We start from the raw sequence: 19,789 nt of genomic DNA on the forward strand, positions 1-19,789 counted from the left end.
AATATGTAGAAGACAGATAAAATTAAGCCTATCAATACTAGTAAAGCTATTTCACCAAAGACCAACATAAAAAACATATCTGGATTCCTGATGTTTATAAAAATAATTTAAATTTGCAAAGATTAGGAAGAAATTTACCACTTTATTAATTTATATGGCAATCCCCCTAAACAGCAAAAACAAAGTTGGAAATATTTTGTAAACTGATGAACACTTTGGGCAGTGTATGTATAGATTAAATGCTTTCATTCGCTAACTTTTCATCTATAGGTAAACTAAATGATTAAATCATGAGATGACCAAAATTACCCTCACGAGAAGCAGTCAGTACTTTGGCAACTTTTTTCAAAAAGTTTTAAGCGGTCTTGCAATTTAAGAACAGAAAAGAACAATCCCACTTTAGCAACCAGTCTGCTGCCAGCTGGGGTGGCCACCGCCGGCATCACCGGGAGGGAAACAGAGTGCTTTCAGGGTGTTTCACCTCTGCCCACTCACCCACCCAGCCAAGGCAGGGGATTTTCTGCTTGCTTTGTTTTGACAAGTGAACTGCTGTGAAAAGTAAAGAAGTAAACACATTGCTAAGGCACTGAGATTATTTAAGTAAATGTTATATTAGTAATAAAAACGAACTTTGACAAATTGATCCTAGTAATGTTATAAAATGGCAAAATCTCAACTTTATCTTTTTCTTTATAAAAGATTAGAACATTTTGAAGAAAGAACCAATGTTTACCATGTTATTTCATTAGTAATAGCTCTACCTCATGCTAACAAAATTTTGCGACATGAGTGTTAAATAAGTTACACTACCCGATGTCAAAACTCTAATTTAAATGAACATTCCTTTGGCATAACTATGCCATCATTAAAAGGAAAGTCCAAAGTCGAGCACCTCTTGAGCTCTATGGGTTTTCAGGGGAATCATATTTCTCAAACTGCGAGAATAACCTCCTTGGTGAGGCTCCAGCCTCTTCCAAAAAATAATAAGGAAGTAAAGAATAAAGGTACAATAGTGAAAAACGAGAAAAAGATTTTTCACGGAAACACAAATTTTGTACCATTTCTCTTGAAATTTTAAACACAGAGAAAACTTTAATTTGTTGCCACTACATAAGGCAACTCCCTAGTTCCTGAAAGCAGGATAGGAGAACCGGAGTCAGAGCAACATCACTGGTTGGCAGAGTGGCTGCTGTTGCTGAAGAACTACAGGAGCTTTTGAACTCTTATACTGAACACCAATATTCCCCTTCCCTCCGTGGGTTCAATGATCTCAAAACATTCTTCCAAGTATAATTTTAATCTACGCTATGAAAAAAACTTCAATGGTGCACCACAGTTACACTCCATTTTCTAGTGAAAATGAAACAAGATGATGTGCTAAAGCGGAAAAAAGACCAGATCACTAACCCTACTTCAAAATGAGTCTGTAGAAAATAATCCAACCAAAGCAAAGTATATGGTCTACTGGAAAGTTCTGTCCGTTTCTATCACAACAAGTTTCGACACGTAAGCACATGTTTGTTTGGCACATGTGTGTCTCTCTATTTTTATCATTTAATGTATACATACTGATGTAGCAAATTAACTAAAACAAAGTTGATTCACGTTAGTCTTATGTGTGAAGCGATAGTGTACCCATGGCTACTGATAAAGTTCATTTACGCCACTGTATTTTTATGAATTTCAACAAGGGAGAAACGCTACAGAAGCATGTCTGTCGCATCCACCATATTCCCCGGACTTAGCACCCTCCAACTATCACTTGTTTTTGTCCTTACAAAATTTTTTGAAGGGCAAAAAATTCAAAAATTAAGAAGATATCAGACAAGCACTGGTTCAATTTTTCTCATCAAAAGATAAAACATTTTTCAAAAATGGGATATACAGATTGCCCTCACGCTGGCAAGAAATCATTAATAATAATGGCAATTATATTATTTAATAAAGTTTATTGATGGTAAGAAAAATTTGTATTTTGTTTTATTCCAAAAACCGAACAGAACTTTCCGGTAGATCTTATATTAAAAAATATAGAAAAGGCTATTTGCTTCTTATGTGTAAATTAAAAAAATTATTCAATTTATTGGGGTGACGCTGGTCAATAAAATTATACATTTCAGGTGTTTATGTGTAAATTATTCCATTTTACTTTCACCATTACATCCAAAATCATACCTAACTTTCCTATGTGATCTAGTTTTTTTAAACACAGTGTGTGAGGACAGTTTGAGAAATCCTGAAACAGAGGTACTACTACAAAGCCAGTGAGAGTTAGGGTGGTGCATGCCAATGACCTGCGACACGTTAGTATAACACAGGTCTGCGCAAGGAAAACAACTCCTCCCAGGGAGAAGCAGAGCAGAGAAAATCTTACGTGTACTCCGGTGCAGAAATCGGTGCCTGGAACCTGGAAATTTTATTTCTTGGGGCAGAATCTGATCTGTGCCACCTTAAATAATAATTATGTTTCTTTTACATATTTAGCTTTTATAACACAAAGGAAAAGCTAGATAAGATTCTACTGGTCAGATTCATTTCTGCAGCTATAGCCGACCCTAATCAATCCCACCGTAACCAAGGGAACAGAGGCCAGTGCTCCTGCTCCCAGAGCGCGTGTGCTTCCTCTCTCTCTCCACGCCCAGGAGCAAAAGCAAAGGCAGGCCAGGGTTCGTGCACAAGGACACATAACTATTCTCACATTACAAAGAAAAGACTAAAGTAGCTAAAGACAACAGTTTTGACAATTACTTTAATAGAGGTAAAATAGAGCTGTATTATGTCAACAGTTTCCTCCTGGCCACGTTACCAACATTGAATACACAATATGCTCTTTCCATAAAATTCCTAAGCTTAAGTAAATGTAGATTTTTAAAGATGAATTCAACTACAAATTGTAAAATTAATCATGGTAGGAAAAGAAAAGGCAAAATTATATTATCAACAAGATAGTTAAGTATCTTGGCCCTGGCCGGTTGGCTCAGCGGTAGAGCATCGGCCTGGTGTGCGGGGGGACCTGGGTTCGATTCCCGGCCAGGGCACATAGGAGAAGCGTCCATTTGCTTCTCCACCCCCACCCCCTCCTTCCTCTCTGTCTCTCTCTTCCCCTCCCGCAGCCGAGGCTCCACTGGAGCAAAGATGGCCCGGGCACTGGGGATGGCTCCTTGGCCTCTGCCCCAGGGCTAGAGTGGTTCTGGTCGCAGCAGAGCGACCCCCCGGAGAAGCAGAGCATTGCCCCTGGTGGGCGTGCCGGGTGGATCCCGGTCGGGCGCATGCGGGAGTCTGACTGTCTCTCCCCGTTTCCAGCTTCAGAAAAATACAAAAAAAAAAAAAAAAAAAGTATCTTACCTATCATGCCATGGTACCATACATAACCCCCATAATAAAGATATGGTTAAGTAAGGTGAGCATTTCAATGTGAAATATATAGTTTAATATTCATGTTACTTTTACTACCAAAAATTAAAACATGGGATTTTCAGTGTAATTAAATATCTAGAAAATGCCATTAAGGCAAGTTAAAAAAGATAATCAAATATTAGTTAACTCTGTTAATCTTTTCTGTTATGAGAAACTGGTAACTGCAAAAATACCTATGGACTAATCATCTACTCTAAATCACATAGTAGGCTAGTTTTTATACATCATAGAACTGTTTCCTTTCTCTTTAACTGAACTCAGCTATCAATTATACTTTGTGAAGAAAAAAACAAAAGTGATGCTATACTGATGGTTTTATTTCACTAGTGTGAAATTTCAAAGGAAAGACCTAAATACATCATATCATCATATAATAGAAAGGTTTACAACCTTTGTTGCCTTAAAAAATAATATGAATGGGAAAAGAGTAGCTTAGGTTATGTTTAGTCATTTTAAGAGCACTAAATATCAAAGCCGCCTTAGCCATAAACTGTGTAGCTTTTTCATCACATGTATAATATACTTGTAAATATTCTAAAAAAATGGTATCATAGGCTGGCTGACATCACTGCCAACTGGGTATCTTCAGCAAAACATAGAATTATCATAAAAAATTTGGCCCTGGCCCTGGCCGGGTAGGCTCAGTTGGTCAGAACATGGTCCCAATGTGCCAAGGTTGCAGGTTTCATCCTGGTTAGGGCACGTACAAGAAACAGCCAATGAATAAGTGGAACGACAAATTGATGTTGTTTCCCGCCCCCTCTCTAAAATAAAAAGAAAAAATGTTTGCATGAAAAATGGTGAACACTTCAGATAAATCTTTCCTAAAGGAAATATATATTAATTTTAACATACTTTTGCCTATATAACTCTTCAGAATAACTATAACTAAATGGTTTTGAGACTTAAAATACTGACCAACTTTTTTTTTTTTTTTTTTTATTCATTTTAAAGAGTGGGGAGAGAGAGAGAGAGAGAAGGGGGAGGAGCAGGAAGCATCAACTCCCATATGTGCCTTGACCAGGCAAGCCAGGGTTTTGAACCGGCAACCTCAGTGTTTCCAGGTTGACGCTTTATCCACTGCGCCACCACAGGTCAGGCTACTGACCAACTTTTAAAGGGATGCTTAATTTATAAAAACTCTTTACTTTAATAAAATAACAAAACAAACTTGCCTGATCTAAAACATCTTACAGTGAAAGAGCTTTAAGATCAGGGATGGATAGCCCTGGCTGATTGGCTCGGTGGATAGAATGTTGGACTGGCATACAGATATCCGGTTTGGGGATTCCTGGTCAGGGCACACATGAGAACTGACTCTCTGCTTTCTCTCCTTCCTCTTCCCCTTCTCTCTCTTCCCCTTCCACAGCCAGTGGCTCGACTGGTTCAAGTACCAGCCCTGGCACTGAGGATAGCTTGGTTGATTCTAGCGTTGGCCTCAGGCACTAACAATAGCTTGATTGATTCAAGCATCGGCCCCAGATGGGCGTTGCTGGGTGGATCCCAGTTAGGGCACATGCGAGAGTCTATTTCACTATCTCCTCTCCTCATAAAAAAAATGCTGAGGGTATGATAATATAACCAAACAAGAAAGAAAGGTTTAAACAAATAGTCCTTTGTACTTTCATAAAATGAAAGGGATTTAATAATTCAATGACTCTGTAGTCAGAGCTAAAATATAATCCTGGAAAATATAATACTATGGTAGCTTTGATTACCATGGCTAATTAGAAACAGCTAGAAAGGGCTAGTTCACAATCTTATAATAAATTGAGTAATTTGAAAATAAAGGTATTTCCTTAAATAAAGTATTTACCTTTAATTTTTTAACCGACATGCTATATAAAGTTTTGAAGGATGCACAGAACTGAGAATTTATATTTATCAATTTTACAGAAGTCCCAAAATAAGCAGATCATACTTTGTGAAGACTATCATATAAATAAAAGATAATGCTATTGAAAAAATTTCACAATACATGGTCAGATTTTAAGGCTGTAAAAAGTATTGCAATTATGTAGAACTGATGTAAATGCAAAGTAGATTTCAAACACCATTAGAAACAAATTATTTTCTTAGTTTCTTATGCATAAAACATACACACGTGTCTAGCTCCTTCTCTCATTTTAAAACCATTCGGGAGTTCCAAGCCTTGGGGCTATACTCACACGGAGTCCGTCCTGACTAGCTGTCCGTTCTGGCGAACAGCGTTTTCACTCATAGAGCGCTCTCTTTTTAGCCTGCCAACCGCACGGACCTGTAAAGCACAAAGAAAGGGAAAGGAATGGAAAATATTCTTAGCCTAGTAGCTACTCAGCATCAAAAGAACCTTAATCTAAGGCTACTCATAAAATTTACAAAGAACTTAACCAAGAACTGCTGTTAGGCATGTGTAATATAGATAGACACAGTATTTAAGAACAATTTCCAACAGTTTTTAAAGGTACATATATTATAGGAAATGAAGTGTATTTCCTTTTTTAATTTATCAATTTTTTATTGAGAGAGGAAGGGGGGGTAGAGGGGGGGGGGGAACATCAACTGTTCCTGTGTGTGCTCTGACCAAGGATTGAACCGGTAACTTCTGTGCTTTGGGACAATGCTCCAACCACCTAAGCTATCTGGCCAGGGCATATTTCCATTATAAACGTTCCTGGCATCTGGGGTTTAAACAAATTCAGATTTGGATATCTGAAGGCTAGACTAAAAAAACTGGCATTCCAGAAAGCACAATCTCCCATCCCACATGCTCTTTCTACAAATGTACCATTGACCTCTTTTCATTAGGGGTGGGATCTAGTCTGCGGCCATACCACCCTGAACACGCCCAATCTTGTCTGATCTCGGAAGCTAAGCAGGGTCGGGCCTAGTTAGTACTTGGATGGGAGGGGTGGAATCTACCACCGTTTCCCTTGAAATTGGGTGGGCTGCTGGAGACGATGCAGTGTGACTTCTGAGGCTTGGTCATAAACAAGAGTAAGGTTTCTGCCTTTTTCTCCACGCTGTTCATGTCTGGAACAATGGCACCATGATGGGAGGAAGTCCAAGCAGCCACATGGACAGGCCATGTGTAGGTGTGCCCGCCAACAGCCCTAGCTGAGGTCCCAGACAGCAGCTAGTATTAACTGCCACGTGAGTAACCCTTCAGATGACTGTGGCCTCAACCTGCCAAACCATCCCTAGTCTCTGAGACTGCCGACCTTAGGCCCATACACTAGAACAGAAACAAGTTTTCCCTGTCATGCCTGATGCCGAGTCCTTACACACAGACTCCATGAGTAAAATACAGTGCATGGCCCTCCAATCACTATGAGCAAGCAGTCACTCTAATCTCCCTCTCCCAACCCCGACAACCACTAATCTACTTCCTAGCTGTGGAACTGCCTACACTGGATAGTTCACATAAGTGGAATCATACACTATATAGCCTTTTCTGTCTGTCTCCTTTGACTTAGCATGTTTCTGAGGGTCATTCATGTGTTAGCAGGTATGAGCATTTCATTTCTTACTATGGCTGAATAATATTCCACTATATGGATATACCACAGTCTGCTTATCTATTCATCAGCTGATGAGCATCTGGATTGTCTCCACCTTTTAGCTATTAGAGACCTTCCTATTTTCATGACATGGAGCATGCTACCGGCATCTAGTAAACAGAGAAAGAATGCTCTTAAACATCCCACAGTACAAAAGAGCAGCCCTCACCATTACCAAGAATTATCCAGTCCAACATGTCAACACTGCAGAGGCTGAGAAACCTTGGCATATGCTGTAAAACGACTACTAGAGTGAATGACTCAGGGATCTGTTGGGTTAGATACTGGAGAGCATGTGAATGAACCATCCGTGTTATCAGCACCTAGCGCCTTACTGCCCACCCTTCTATTTCAATCCCTGTTCTGAAAGCTGCTAGCACTCTGGTTCCTTCCTCTCCCTCCGCTGCTCACTGGTGCAGTGTCCTGAGAGCTGCCTGACCCTCCCACGGAACTGACGCCCAGATGATGTCATCATCACTGCTCTTCTTTACAATAGGCAGCTGGTGCTAACATCAGAAACTACCTTCTCACATCTCAGGATTTGGCTCCTGCCACAGGATTTTAACTTTCACAACAATAATACTTATACACATTGTGCATTTAATGTAAATTAGAACACATGCTAAACACATTACATGTCTTATTACATTTAATTCTTTCAATAGTCCTATGCACTTGGCATTATTTTGATTTTGATTTTAGAGCTGGGCCTTAGAATTGTTAAATAACTTGCCCAAAGTGATGGGGTTAATAGGTAGCAAAGCAGACCTTCAAAATTAGATCTAATTCTCAGTCCAAGTTTTCACCCCAGTCTTATATATTTTGAGCATTTATCGCGTCTCAATATCAAAATTACGGCAGGAGTGAACCCACACAAAGACTTAAAATCTAGATCTCCTGCCAGTAATCCTGGTGGTACTCTTTTCCTCTCTCAGGCTTAAAGTAATCACTCAGAAGAGTGCATGGCTCGTTTCCAACCGGCTCTTCGTTCCAAGTTGGCGTAAGTGTCTAAAATAGTAGTAGCAGAAAGATCAAAAGAAAAATAAAACTAGAAGAATATCAAAGGGAGGGCTTCCCTCCTGGCAGAATCCCTACTCCAGGGCAACACTATTTACAGTGTAACTCCCAGGCGCATGCTGTGATTGCCATCTTCTGTCCTCTGTAATGACCTTCCTGACTCTCATTACTCCTTGCTCCTAGAGAACTTTCTATCTTCCGTGTGTGCTCTTTCCCTCACTCACACCACCATGCAGAAACGTTATCTTCTAGTGTAGTGTCTGACAATAAAACTCAAAAACGTTTCTTAAATAAAATTCTGCAAATATCTTAGTGCCTTGTCCACCATATGAACACTCAAACTTAGTGTTTTTCACCAAGTATCTAGAATGTCCAAAAACACTTACAAGTATATTTTCTCATTCTCTCATCCCTACTACCAGGAAGCTTCACTTCCCCTATGTCAGGGGTCCCCAAACTACGGCCTGCGGGCCACATGTGGCCCCTGAGGCCATCTATCCGGCCCCCGCCGCACTTCTGGAAGGGGCACCTCTTTCACTGGTGGTCCTGGAGTACTGTATGTGGCGGTGCCCCAAAGCGCAGTGTCGCTCACGTACAGTACTACTTCAGTGACGCAGGACGCACATGTCACGGCTCCAGAAGCGGTATCACTTGTTACTGCTAGCAGTGATAAATATGAAACCAGACATTGACCATCTCATTAGCCAAAAGCAGGCCCATAGTTCCCATTGAAATACTGGTCAGTTTGTTGATTTAAATTTACTTGTTCTTTATTTTAAATATTGTATTTGTTCCCGCTTTGTTTTTTTACTTTAAAATAAGATATGTGCAGTGTGCACAGGGATTTGTTCATAGTTTTTTTTATAGTCTGGCCCTCCAACGGTCTGAGGGACAGTGAACTGGCACCCTGTGTAAAAAGTTTGGGGACCCCTGCCCTATGTTATATGGGGCCTGCACCCTCCTTGGAAAGCACTGTGTGAAAAATGAAAGCCATACTGACCTCATGACCACACAGTATTTCAGAAGCTATATAATGAAAACATTGCAACTACAGAAATCACAGAAAAGTTTTTCAAGACTGGCTACTACCACCTTATTAGTCAATACGGCCATATTGAGGTCAGCAGGCTATCAGTTACGCGGTAGAGTAATGAACTCAGGAGAAACTCGGCCAGCAGGGACAACTGGGAGTGTCAAGGGAAAGGGGTGCTCTCTTTGACTGCTTTTGGAACAAAGTGATGCATTAATCTTCTCCTATGTTAAACTTCACAACTTTTTCTGTATTGCTGAAGGTGTAGTGCCTAGTTCATAATTTCCACAAAATTTTTTTCCCTAAACATAATATTTTAAGAAATAAAAAGACAGTAGCAGAATATATATATTTTTTTCCTGAAGTGAGAAGCAGGGAGGCAGAGAAATAGACTCCCACATGTGCCCGACCGGGATCCACCTGGCATGCCCACCAGGGGGCGATGCTCTGCCCATCTGGGGCATTGCTCCGCTGTAACCAGAGCCATTCTAGAGCCTGAGGTGGAGGCCATGGAGCCATCCTTAGTACCCGGGCCAACTTTGCTCCAATGAAGCCTTGGCTGCGGGAGGGGAAGAGAGAGACAGAGAAATTAGAGGGGAGGGGTGGAGAAGCAGATAGCGCTTCTCCGGTGTGCCCTGGCCGGGAATCAAACCCGGGACTTCCACATGCTGGGCTGATGCTCTACGGCTGAGTTAGTCAGCCAGAGCCAATAGCAGAATATCTTATTTGGAATATCTATAAACCAGAATTTATAGTAATCAACTGTCCATGCAGAAGGCTTTCATTATATATTGCTAATGATATGATTTATAGCCTCTTATCTTCACTTTAACTTCTTTTTTCTATATTATTTCAAATTCAGATGACAGTAAAACTTTACTTACTTCTTCATTTTGAGGAGTTGGAGGAGGTCTTTCTAAATCCAGAAAATCTAGTGGTCTCTCACTTAGTGTAAGTACACGAGGTGGTGTTTTTAGTGCCAGAGGTTTAAAAGAAGTTGATTGAATGAGGTCAAGATCTCCTGGTCTTGTAAATGGAATGTCTTCATTATTTCCTGGGAGTAGAAAAGTAAAAAGGAAAGAAGGGAGGTTTTAAGAAACAAGTACTTTCACTGAACTTATTTGCCTTTACATACTCACTAGAATGGCTAAAATGAAAAGGACTGACAATACAATGTGCTGACAAGATTGTAAACAATAAAACTCTCACACATGTGCTCTATTATATAATAATGTACTCTATTATATGGGCATATATATATACTCTATTATATGCCCATATAATAGAGCACAATGTTTTTAAATTTTTTATTTATTCAGTTTTAGAGAAGTGGGGGCAGGGAGGGAGAGAGAGAAAGAGAGAGAGAGAGAGAGAGAGAGAGAAGGGGCAGAGCAGAAAGCATCAACTCCCATATGTGCCTTGACCAGGCAAACCCAGGGTTTCGAACTGGTGACCTCAGCATTCCAGGTCGACACTTTATCCACTGCGCCACCACAGGTCAAGCATGAGTACAACCAATTTCAGAAACAGCTTAGCAGCTTTTTATAAAGTTAAACATAACTTATGTTCTGGCAATTCTACTCTTAGAGATGTAACAACATGTCCTCACAACGATCTGTACATGAATATTCATAGCAGCTTTATTCCTAATAGACTCCAAACAGGAAAAATCCAAACAGCCATCAACAGGTGAATAAATGAACAAACAGTAGGATATCTACACAATGTAATATTATCAGTAATAAAATGGAATGAACAAGATATAAGCAACAACAGGAAAGAATCTCAAAAACATTCCACTCCGGAAAAGCAGCCAGCCTCAAGAGCATGTGCTGTGTAACTGGACACCTGTGAAACTACAGGAAGAACAAACCCTGTTTGTGCTTATGGAAAGGAGACTATGGCTGCCTCGAATTGAGGGGTAAAAACTGAATGGGATGGGAGCTGTATACTTCAAAGTTATTCATTTTATGTACATAAATTATGTATGTATTATATACCTCAATAATTAGTTGATTAAAAATATTGTTTGAAATTTCAGACTATTATAATAAAATTTTTTAAAAAATTGTTAAAGTTGCATTTCCCAACCCCTTTTCGAAATAATGTCTTGAAAAACTCCAAAATTTTCCTAAAATATATAAAACAAAGATATGTCAGGCAAATGGCAAATACCTGCTATGACAATCCTCTCTGGAACCTGCATAATCACACTGGCATTCGGAACTCCATCTTGGAATTCCTGCTCCAGGTCAGCATTTGGTGGTGCTACCTTTAATTTTTCCGGGACCCTCATTCGTTGACTAATGCCTTCAGTGTATTCCATTTCATACTGAATTCGACTGATCTCCGCCATCTCGGCAGCAGTGGGGGAAGGAAATGCTGCCCCACTCACTCTGGGGGCAAAAGAAATTACAGACAGGGCGACTGTTAAAATGTTAGTCTTCTCTACCCTGTCAAGTTAGATGACAATACCTTATCAAAAGGACAAACAGAGACTTCTCATTCACGAAGACTGTATACACACAATAATAAAGGCGAAGAACATGTTTTCCTCAACATAATGCCTTCTCACTTATCAGCTGAAGCTGCACCTTGAGAATATTGCTTGGGAGCAAATTTTAAAAATTACTGTATAACCATAACACACAAACACACACCATACACACACACACACTCTCTCTCTCTCTCTCCCCCCCCCATAGATATGCATGCTGCTTACAACTCAAAAATGCCTGAAAGAAAACTTAAATTAAAACTTCCTAATCAATTATTTGAAGAAAAGCTGCTAGGACTTTACAGAAATGAAATCTGAAATTGCTGTCATGCACAAAAAAAAAACTTTAATGAAGCAAATCAGATTTATAAGGCAAATAAGATTAATTCTAAATTTACTAAAAAAGAAGATGCAATCCCATGATAATCACAAAATACAAATTAAAACTTCTCTTGCTGAATGTATATCTGATGATTGCGATGCAATGAATACCAAATACAGCATATGTATTAATAAATCCTTAAGGTATACATTCATTTGGAAGGATTGAAAATTTCACATGATTAATTTATATGTAATATCATATTTGCATGTATATTTTTTAAAAACATGACATGCTTTTAAGATGCACTGAGTAACCTAAATTAAAGAAGGATCCATGCTCCAGGGAAACGCAGTAGGAAGAAAGTTGCCCCAAGTATAAAATGCTGATAAAAATGTAAAAGAGCGTGATCAGCCGGTGGCAATCAGCTTGCAGGCCGCCATGACCCAGGCCTATCATACCAGCTCAACTGAATAAAATGTCACTGACCTTCCTATTGGTGGGTCACTGGTTTTTCTTTTACTCATTTTTAATACAGTAAACACACGTCTATAATAGCTATTAAATACTGCTACCCTGTGGTTCAGTTTACTTTACACAACAACCCCTACAGATCTGAATTTTTTTGGAGATGTACATAACAACACGGACACTGCTTTTCCAGCTGTAAAAAAGAAAGAATAAAAATCAGTATTTCAACAGCTCATTGCATAAGAAAACTATGAATAAAAGTAAATATCTACTTAAAGTTATTTTTGGATTTCAGTGGGCTTGGGAGTTGATCTGAGAAACCATTTTTGAAATCCCACCTAAACAGTTATTCTATAGCTCAAAAAGCATCAAGATGGTTTTAAGCACAGTCACTGTCCTTTGATTTTACTAACAAAATGATTTTACCCCAATATATACACCCAAATATCTGATATAGGATTAGGAAGAAAACACATTGCCATAAAAGTCTATTCATTATATTTTGAAGGGAAAAATTGTCTTCATTTTCGACTAAGTACGAATGAGGAACCATGTAGAGAATGTAAAAGGCAGAAGCTGATGTATTTGAAGTAGCCTAAAAATCTGATGTGTAAGTAGTGTTTTCTTTAAAAGGAAATAATTTTGAAAACCAAATCATACTAAATTTTCAGCTCAAAATATCATTGATAAATCAAGGGCAATAAAAAATTACAGACAGTAAACCTGTAAGTCACAGCGAGGATATTTCTTAAACTCTATGCCAGAGATGAATTACACACCTCAAATTCCACCTCGCTGCCCTGGCCGGTTGGCTCAGCGGTAGAGCGTCGGCCTAGTGTGCGGAGGACCCGGGTTCGATTCCCGGCCAGGACACACAGGAGAAGCACCCATTTGCTTCTCCACCCCTCCGCCGCGCTTTCCTCTCTGTCTCTCTCTTCCCCTCCCGCAGCCAAGGCTCCATTGGAGCAAAGATGGCCCGGGCGCTGGGGATGGCTCTATGGCCTCTGCCCCAGGCGCTAGCGTGGCTCTGGTTGCAACATGGCGACGCCCAGGATGGGCAGAGCATCGCCCCTGGTGGGCATGCCGGGTGGATCCCGGTCGGGCGCATGCGGGAGTCTGTCTGACTGTCTCTCCGTTTCCAGCTTCAGAAAAATGCAAAAAAAAAAAAAAAAAAAAAATTCCACCTCGCTGAGAGGCTTAGGCGAGTTCTTAGAGGTCGCTCAGGGTTTAAGTCCTGACAACTGGTCAATAGTGACTGCTAACTTGGTTTTTTATTCTTTACCCAAACAGGTGAATTTTAAGGATCTGGCATGCAGATGGCTTAAGGACTAAGAAAGCAGAGCTAAAAGAAACATTTACTTACAAATGTGTACCAATCACTACTTGCTATATGGCACTATCTGCTTCTGTGCTTCATAGTAAATCCTTCAGTTTGCTCAGTGTGCACGTGCTGGATTTAGAGCAGCCGCTTTTGTCCCTGAGGGAGAAACACAGGAGCTAAGGGAGAAGCTAGATGACCCCATGTTAGCAATTCATTTCTGGAAATCCTCCATAGGATAAAAGTCATCAAACAATGCACAGCCTTGCATTAAAAAAAAACCCAGAAAATAAACAATTTAAAAGGTTAACACCAACTGTAGTCTCCCAAACAGTGCCCTATAACCATTTACCAGTTCATGCAGAATAAAAAAAAAGACTGTTATTATTTCTGATTTGAACTTAGAAAACTGTAGCAGATTAAACAAATGTTTAAAAGAATCATACTTATATATATATTAAGTGTACACATATGTACATACACATATATACTGTAGTAAGAAGGAACACCATTTATTATTTAATTTAAACTATTCAATAGTAATATGTGCACCTGGTACAAAGTACACAGACCATACAGAGAAAATAAGTGCCCACCAGATCCTATCCTCTAACCATGTTTCTGTGCATCAATCTATATGAGATACTCTTCCTATACTTGTGTGGATCTGAAGCATAGTGAAAACTTATATTTAGAAATACCACTGCAAAGATGTATCATAAGGATTATAGTCCTGGGACATTACAAATAAAAGTTTTACAATAATAAACAAGGGACAGAAATTGCTAGACCGCCATCTCACTGAAATGTGCTATTTGCTATACTCCATTTGCTGCATTTCAGTCTCATTACCTTTCCATTAGGACATCCCACAGGTCTCAACATTCCATTCTACAGCAACATTTCATCTTAAAGCATCTCTGAATTTGTAAAGCATAAGAGACTTAGATCATAAAGATGGACATGGAAAACGCAACTTCTGGAAAAAGCCAAATTACTCCTGTAGCCAATCTGAGCTACTTACGTTAAAAAAGTAAATGGGAACTTTTCTACCAAGACTTAACCACTGAACTGTCCCAATTACGCGATTTCGGCTTAAGTGAAAGAAATCAAAATCTATTTTTCCCCTCCCTCATTAGACTATGGAATTTCTGGTAATATCTTTTGGCAATAAATAATATAAACTTCTCATCTGGGGTTAAGACAATTCCAGAAGTTTTGTCCTTTAGAATCTACTAGGAAATTAATACTGCTTTTCTGTTACTATAGTTAAGGACACAAAACTACTCTCAGAATCAAGAGATGCTCTTAGATCTTTACTTCCTAAGCCCAATGGTTCCCAAATATCAGTATTTACTAACTTCATGGTTTTACCCATCTTCACACAGTACACTTACTGTAATCTTTTCTTTAATTCAACTTAAAAAAAAACTTAAATAAATGTCCTTTAAAAGGACATTTTAGATCACTGTCTTGAACCACAGTTTACATAACATACCAAAAATTATTACAAAAACCTGTATCCATATACCACCTAGGGTCAAGTCAATCACGTTCCACTCATGGAAAATATCCCAATTTTGAAACACAATCATCCAAGCTGGAATTCATTTTCTTTACTAAAACACTGGGACCCAGAGAAAAAGCTTAGGGAATGACAGAAACGGCTTAGGTCAAATTGATCGTGGTTGCAAAGATTTATATAATTCTCTAATTCAAAAAAAAAAAAAAATTCCGTTCTTTATCACCTGTTGTATGTGGACCTAGTTCAAATTTTTTATCTAGGTCATCCTAGATAAAAGCTGTTTCAGTTCTCTTTTCAAGCAACTATACTTGAAAAACGTGTGTATTAAAATATCAGCGTGTAGTAATCCAGAATTTCAGTTTAAGACGCTGAAAACTTGGAAAACATAAACTATCGAATTTTTAAATATATGAGTCCACAGAAAACAAGTTTCAGCACCAGGAAGGAGTAACAGTCAAACTTCTTAATCCTGAAACGAGACAGCTCTATCAGACAGGAAGGAATAGAACACACAACTGCCTTCTGGAAAGAACAGCAAAACTAATACCAAAAAGATAGCAGGTTCCTCCCCTCCCCGTCCTCCCCCCCCCCCCCACACACACCCTTAATTACATGGGAAAAGACTACTAAGCACAACTGAACGGTTCTAATTCTTTCCCTGCCCATTTTCCTAAGGGGATTTTCTTTTGGGATGTCATTAGCTAGCGAAATTGACACAGAAGCAAAGGCTGCTCATCTAGAGAGTCAACATGTACGGTCCTTCGGTCCACGTCTCTCCGTAGATGACAGGCCTGGATACAACTGCTTCTATATTTGGAAACAGAGAACGAGGGCCCCAGCCTTATCTTTCGCAATAAAAAGACGCCTCCGCTTTCGACGGGCTTCTCCTCCCCGGAGAAGAAGCGGCTGGGGTTTCCTTCCACCCCGGGAGGGGGCCGCCCGCCGCCCAAGGTCGGAGGCCGGCGGAGCGCGAGCCCGGCTCTCCTCCCGCGTCCCTGGCCGCCGCAGCACCCCCGGCCCCGCACCTGCGCGCAAGGATGCTCACGGCCGGGCGGCCCCGGACCCCTCGCGGCCCAGACGGCTTCCAACAAGACCTTTCTTCTCCAGCACGGACTTGCCACAAAGTACCAATAAAACCAGCCAGCCCACCAAACAAAAACAGTCCTCTGCGGGGCGGCAGGTGTCGAGTTCAAGGGCACCTGCACGACGCCAGGTCCCGGGGAGTAAGACGACCCGCAGAGCGCCGCGCCCGGCTCAGGCCGTCCGGGGTCTTCCCAGCCCCCCGCCCCCGCCTGTCCTCTAAACGCTAAAGGAAGCCCGAGTCCCCGTCCCGGGAGGACGGCGACCTGGACACCCGGAGGAGGTCAGCCCGAAACGTTTGCAGGACCGGTTCCCTGGGCCTGGAGGGAGGCAAGGCCGTGGGGAGAGGGAGCGGCCAGGGTTGAAGGGCAGAAGCCCGGGGCTCGGAGCTCGGGCCAGCGCGGACCCCGGGGACGCGCCGGGGCTGCCTCGGGTCCCTCCGTCGGCTGGAGTCACGGCCTCGGCGCCAGGCCGCGGGTCCCGGGTCGGGAAGACGTCAGTACTCACCCCTGGGCCCGCCGGAGTGTCCCCGGCGAGGGCCACGGCCCGCCGGCTGCCGCGGCGCTCGGTGGGCGCTGCCAGAGGCCGTTGGCCCAGCGCACGGAGGCGCCCAGGCAGAAACACCGGCCGGAGCGGCCCGCAGCGGGCCGGCAGAGACGCGAGGACGGCCGGGACTGGCCCCTGGCAGGACCCGTAGCGGAGGCAGGGCCGCGGCTACGTGACGCGCGGAGCAGGGCGGGCGGGCGGGCGCGGGAGCCGCGCGTGCGGGAGCGGGGCCGTGCCTCGCCCGTCGCGTCGCCTAGCACGTCTGTGCAGGCGCCGTGCTCCTGCCTCGGGGAGCGACGTCTCACGGTACGTGTCCGGTGCACGCTTTTGTTTACTCGAGTTCGTGACCTTTCAGGACCTCCTGTTTCCGAGTGAACCTTCGGGAGCCCGTTAAGCCACTCTTCTCCAGGCTGCGAGGCCTGGGGATCGGCCGCTGTCGCTAGCTCTGCGAGTGATTTTTTTTCAAAAATTAAATTTATGGGGGCTGCGCTGGTTAACCAAATGGTTTCGGTTTCACGGGTCCTGTCCTATCATCCGTCGTCTGTGTGTCGCGCCGTGTGCCCACCCCCGAAACCACACCTTCGGCGGCCGTGTACTTGACCCCGTTTCCCACGCCGGCCCGTTTCCTTCCGGTGCCCGCCGGTCGTGCTGCGAGTGAGCCTGCCCCAGGCTTGGCGGACGCTTGAGGCTCTCCGACTCTCAGGGGTCCCCCCTAACAGTGACCGGGCCTCCTGACCCTTCATGGTGATCCTGGAGGAGTTGGGGTTCCCTGGATCTCTAACCTTCTTACTCTTCCGGGGAGAAACCAGTATCTTGTCCGTCAGCGTTGGGGCGGAATTCTTTGTACTCCTGGACCTGAATGATCAGCCGAACGAAGGACCTACTCGAGGCTGGAGTTCCCTAGAAGGGGAAGGTGTCCCAGAGGGGTGACCCTTTTTCAAGATAATGTGGGAGGCCCGATGAGAGTTGAATTCTTGGCCCCCCCCCCCCCTCATAACAAGGACAAGTCATTCTTCTCTTAAGTATATATTTCTTTTAGGACTGATCAGACATTCCAAGCCAACGTTTTGGGGAGAAGATCGTGCCCAAGCTGGGGATGCTTTTTACAGCCAGAATCTTTTGAAATGAGGGTCCTGCTGCTTCTGCCATTACCCTTGCATCTTTTAATTCCTCGCAGTTTGGTTTTTACTCTTGCCCTTCCCCCCAAGAATAAACGATCATTTAAATGAAGGTTGTGTGGATAGACAGAGGGTTCTTTGAAAAGTAACTCAGAGAGTCATCTGATCCTACATTCCTAACTGGGCAGGTCCTGGGAGGTTGTCACTCCCCAGACACACAGCTTTTAGTAAAAGGTTTTTTTCTTTGCTCTAAGTAAGACATGTCCATTTTTTCTGTGCATTTTTGAAATTAGGGTGACCACCTTCAAGAAAGCATATTATCTTGTTAATTATCCTATAGTTTAATCTCCCATCCATGTCATTTTTCTTAGTTCCCTAGAAAACAGTTCGGTTGTTACAGAACAGTTACTTATGGCGATGTAAAGTACAGCATAGGGAATACAGTCAATAACATTCTAATAATTATATGTAGTATCAAGTTATGTAACGTCTAGTCATTGGGGTGTGCGACTGAAACTAACAATTATGCCAAATGTAATTGAAAAATTAAGAATGATTTAAAAGAAAAAGTGGCAAAAAAAAAAAAAAAAAAAGCCAGAAGGAAGATGAAGAAAATAAACCTGAATGCATAAAAGAAGCTGCAGACTGTTCTTCCTGAAGCATTGAGATCTTGCTGCGGCAATATTTACCTCAGATACACTCATTAAAATCCTCTTCAGGTTTGGATGTTTCTTAAGTAATTCAATTACCAGTCCAAAATATTTTCTGTTAATCTTGATTTCCCTTAACGTTCCTGAACCATTCTTTTAAATGAGACAGTGTCTCATAAAAAAAAACCACAAAAAAAAAACAAATCGAACAATGGTAGGAGAGGCTCAAAAAAAGGATGGGATTTTTCTGTCTTACCTGTAAATTACGCTCCCTTGTTTTTTGTGACGAAGCTTAATGCTGGGTCTGCCGTGTCTTCTATCATTAATGTGGCCATGCCTGTTTATGATTCAGTTCATCAGTGACTACTTTTTCAACCAGTTGCCTCAAATGTTTTGTGGGAAAAGGGGACATATAAATCTAAATAGACTGCATTTATTGTCTCACCTTGTTGCACTAATTGTAGCCAGTTCTTCCCAAGTGTCCCAGTGGAGCTTTGGTCCCAAAAGGTTTTCAAACTCCAGTTTCTCCCTCATCCAATCTAGATACCTTCTCCTGAATTTCCTTTGTCAGTTAATGTCAAGAATATATTTTCAGTCACCAAGGTTTAAAATTTCGAAGTTCTCTTTTACAATATCCCAAGTGCGCCACCTTAAAATCTCCCATCCCAATGTCAGCTGTCTCCTTTCTCTGCATTCCGTTCCCACTGCTAGACTGCTAGTCTGTTACTTTTTTAACTGGACTCTCCATCTTTGATCTTTTTCTTTCTCTATTTTTTTTTCTAGACATTGGAGCCACAAAGAATTCATTTTTACAAATTGTGACATCCCAAACTTGAAGCCCCAGGTTTAAAAGAAATTGATGATTTATAGTTCTTTACAAATTCAAAAGCCTTTTACAGTAATCCAATCATATATATATATATATTTGTATTTTTCTGAAGCTGGATACGGGGAGAGACAGACAGACTCCCGCATGCGCCCGACCGGGATCCACCCAGCACGCCCACCAGAGGCAATGCTCTGCCCCTCCAGGGGCGTTGCTCTGCCGCGACCAGAGCCACTCTAGCGCCTGGGGCAGAGGCCAAGCAAGGAGCCATCCCCAGCGCCCGGGCCATCTTTGTTCCAATGGAGCCTTGGCTGCGGGAGAGGAAGAGAGAGACAGAGAGGAAGGGGGGGGGGGAAGCAAATGGGCGCTTCTCCTATGTGCCCTGACCAGGAATCGAACCCGGGTCCCCCACATGCCAGGCCAACGCTCTACC

At 42.0% G+C, this 19,789-nt stretch overlaps 1 protein-coding gene across 8 annotated transcripts in view; it reads right to left on the reverse strand.

The window, feature by feature from the left end:
- Positions 1–16,878, reverse strand: part of MFF (mitochondrial fission factor) — a 31,338-nt gene extending 14,460 nt beyond the window's left edge. For 4 of the 8 annotated variants that reach the window (XM_066232834.1, XM_066232833.1, XM_066232832.1 and 1 more), the window contains exons 1-6: positions 16,724–16,877; positions 13,657–13,770; positions 12,312–12,486; positions 11,179–11,399; positions 9,888–10,057; positions 5,586–5,674 (exon numbers count right to left, since the gene is read on the reverse strand). In XM_066232834.1, the coding sequence (XP_066088931.1) occupies positions 5,586–5,674; positions 9,888–10,057; positions 11,179–11,399; positions 12,312–12,349 (518 nt within the window). In that variant the 5' untranslated portion in view covers positions 12,350–12,486; positions 13,657–13,770; positions 16,724–16,877. Of the gene's footprint in view, positions 1–2,374; positions 2,450–5,585; positions 5,675–9,887; positions 10,058–11,178; positions 11,400–12,311; positions 12,487–13,656; positions 13,771–16,723 lie in introns of all 8 variants that reach the window. The other 4 variants (XM_066232827.1, XM_066232828.1, XM_066232829.1 and 1 more) reach the window with 3 other exon arrangements.
- Positions 16,879–19,789: the final 2,911 nt, after the last annotated feature.

Source organism: Saccopteryx bilineata, chromosome 5, assembly GCF_036850765.1.
Source record: "Saccopteryx bilineata isolate mSacBil1 chromosome 5, mSacBil1_pri_phased_curated, whole genome shotgun sequence".
In the NCBI taxonomy this organism is placed as follows: Eukaryota; Metazoa; Chordata; class Mammalia; order Chiroptera; family Emballonuridae; genus Saccopteryx; species Saccopteryx bilineata.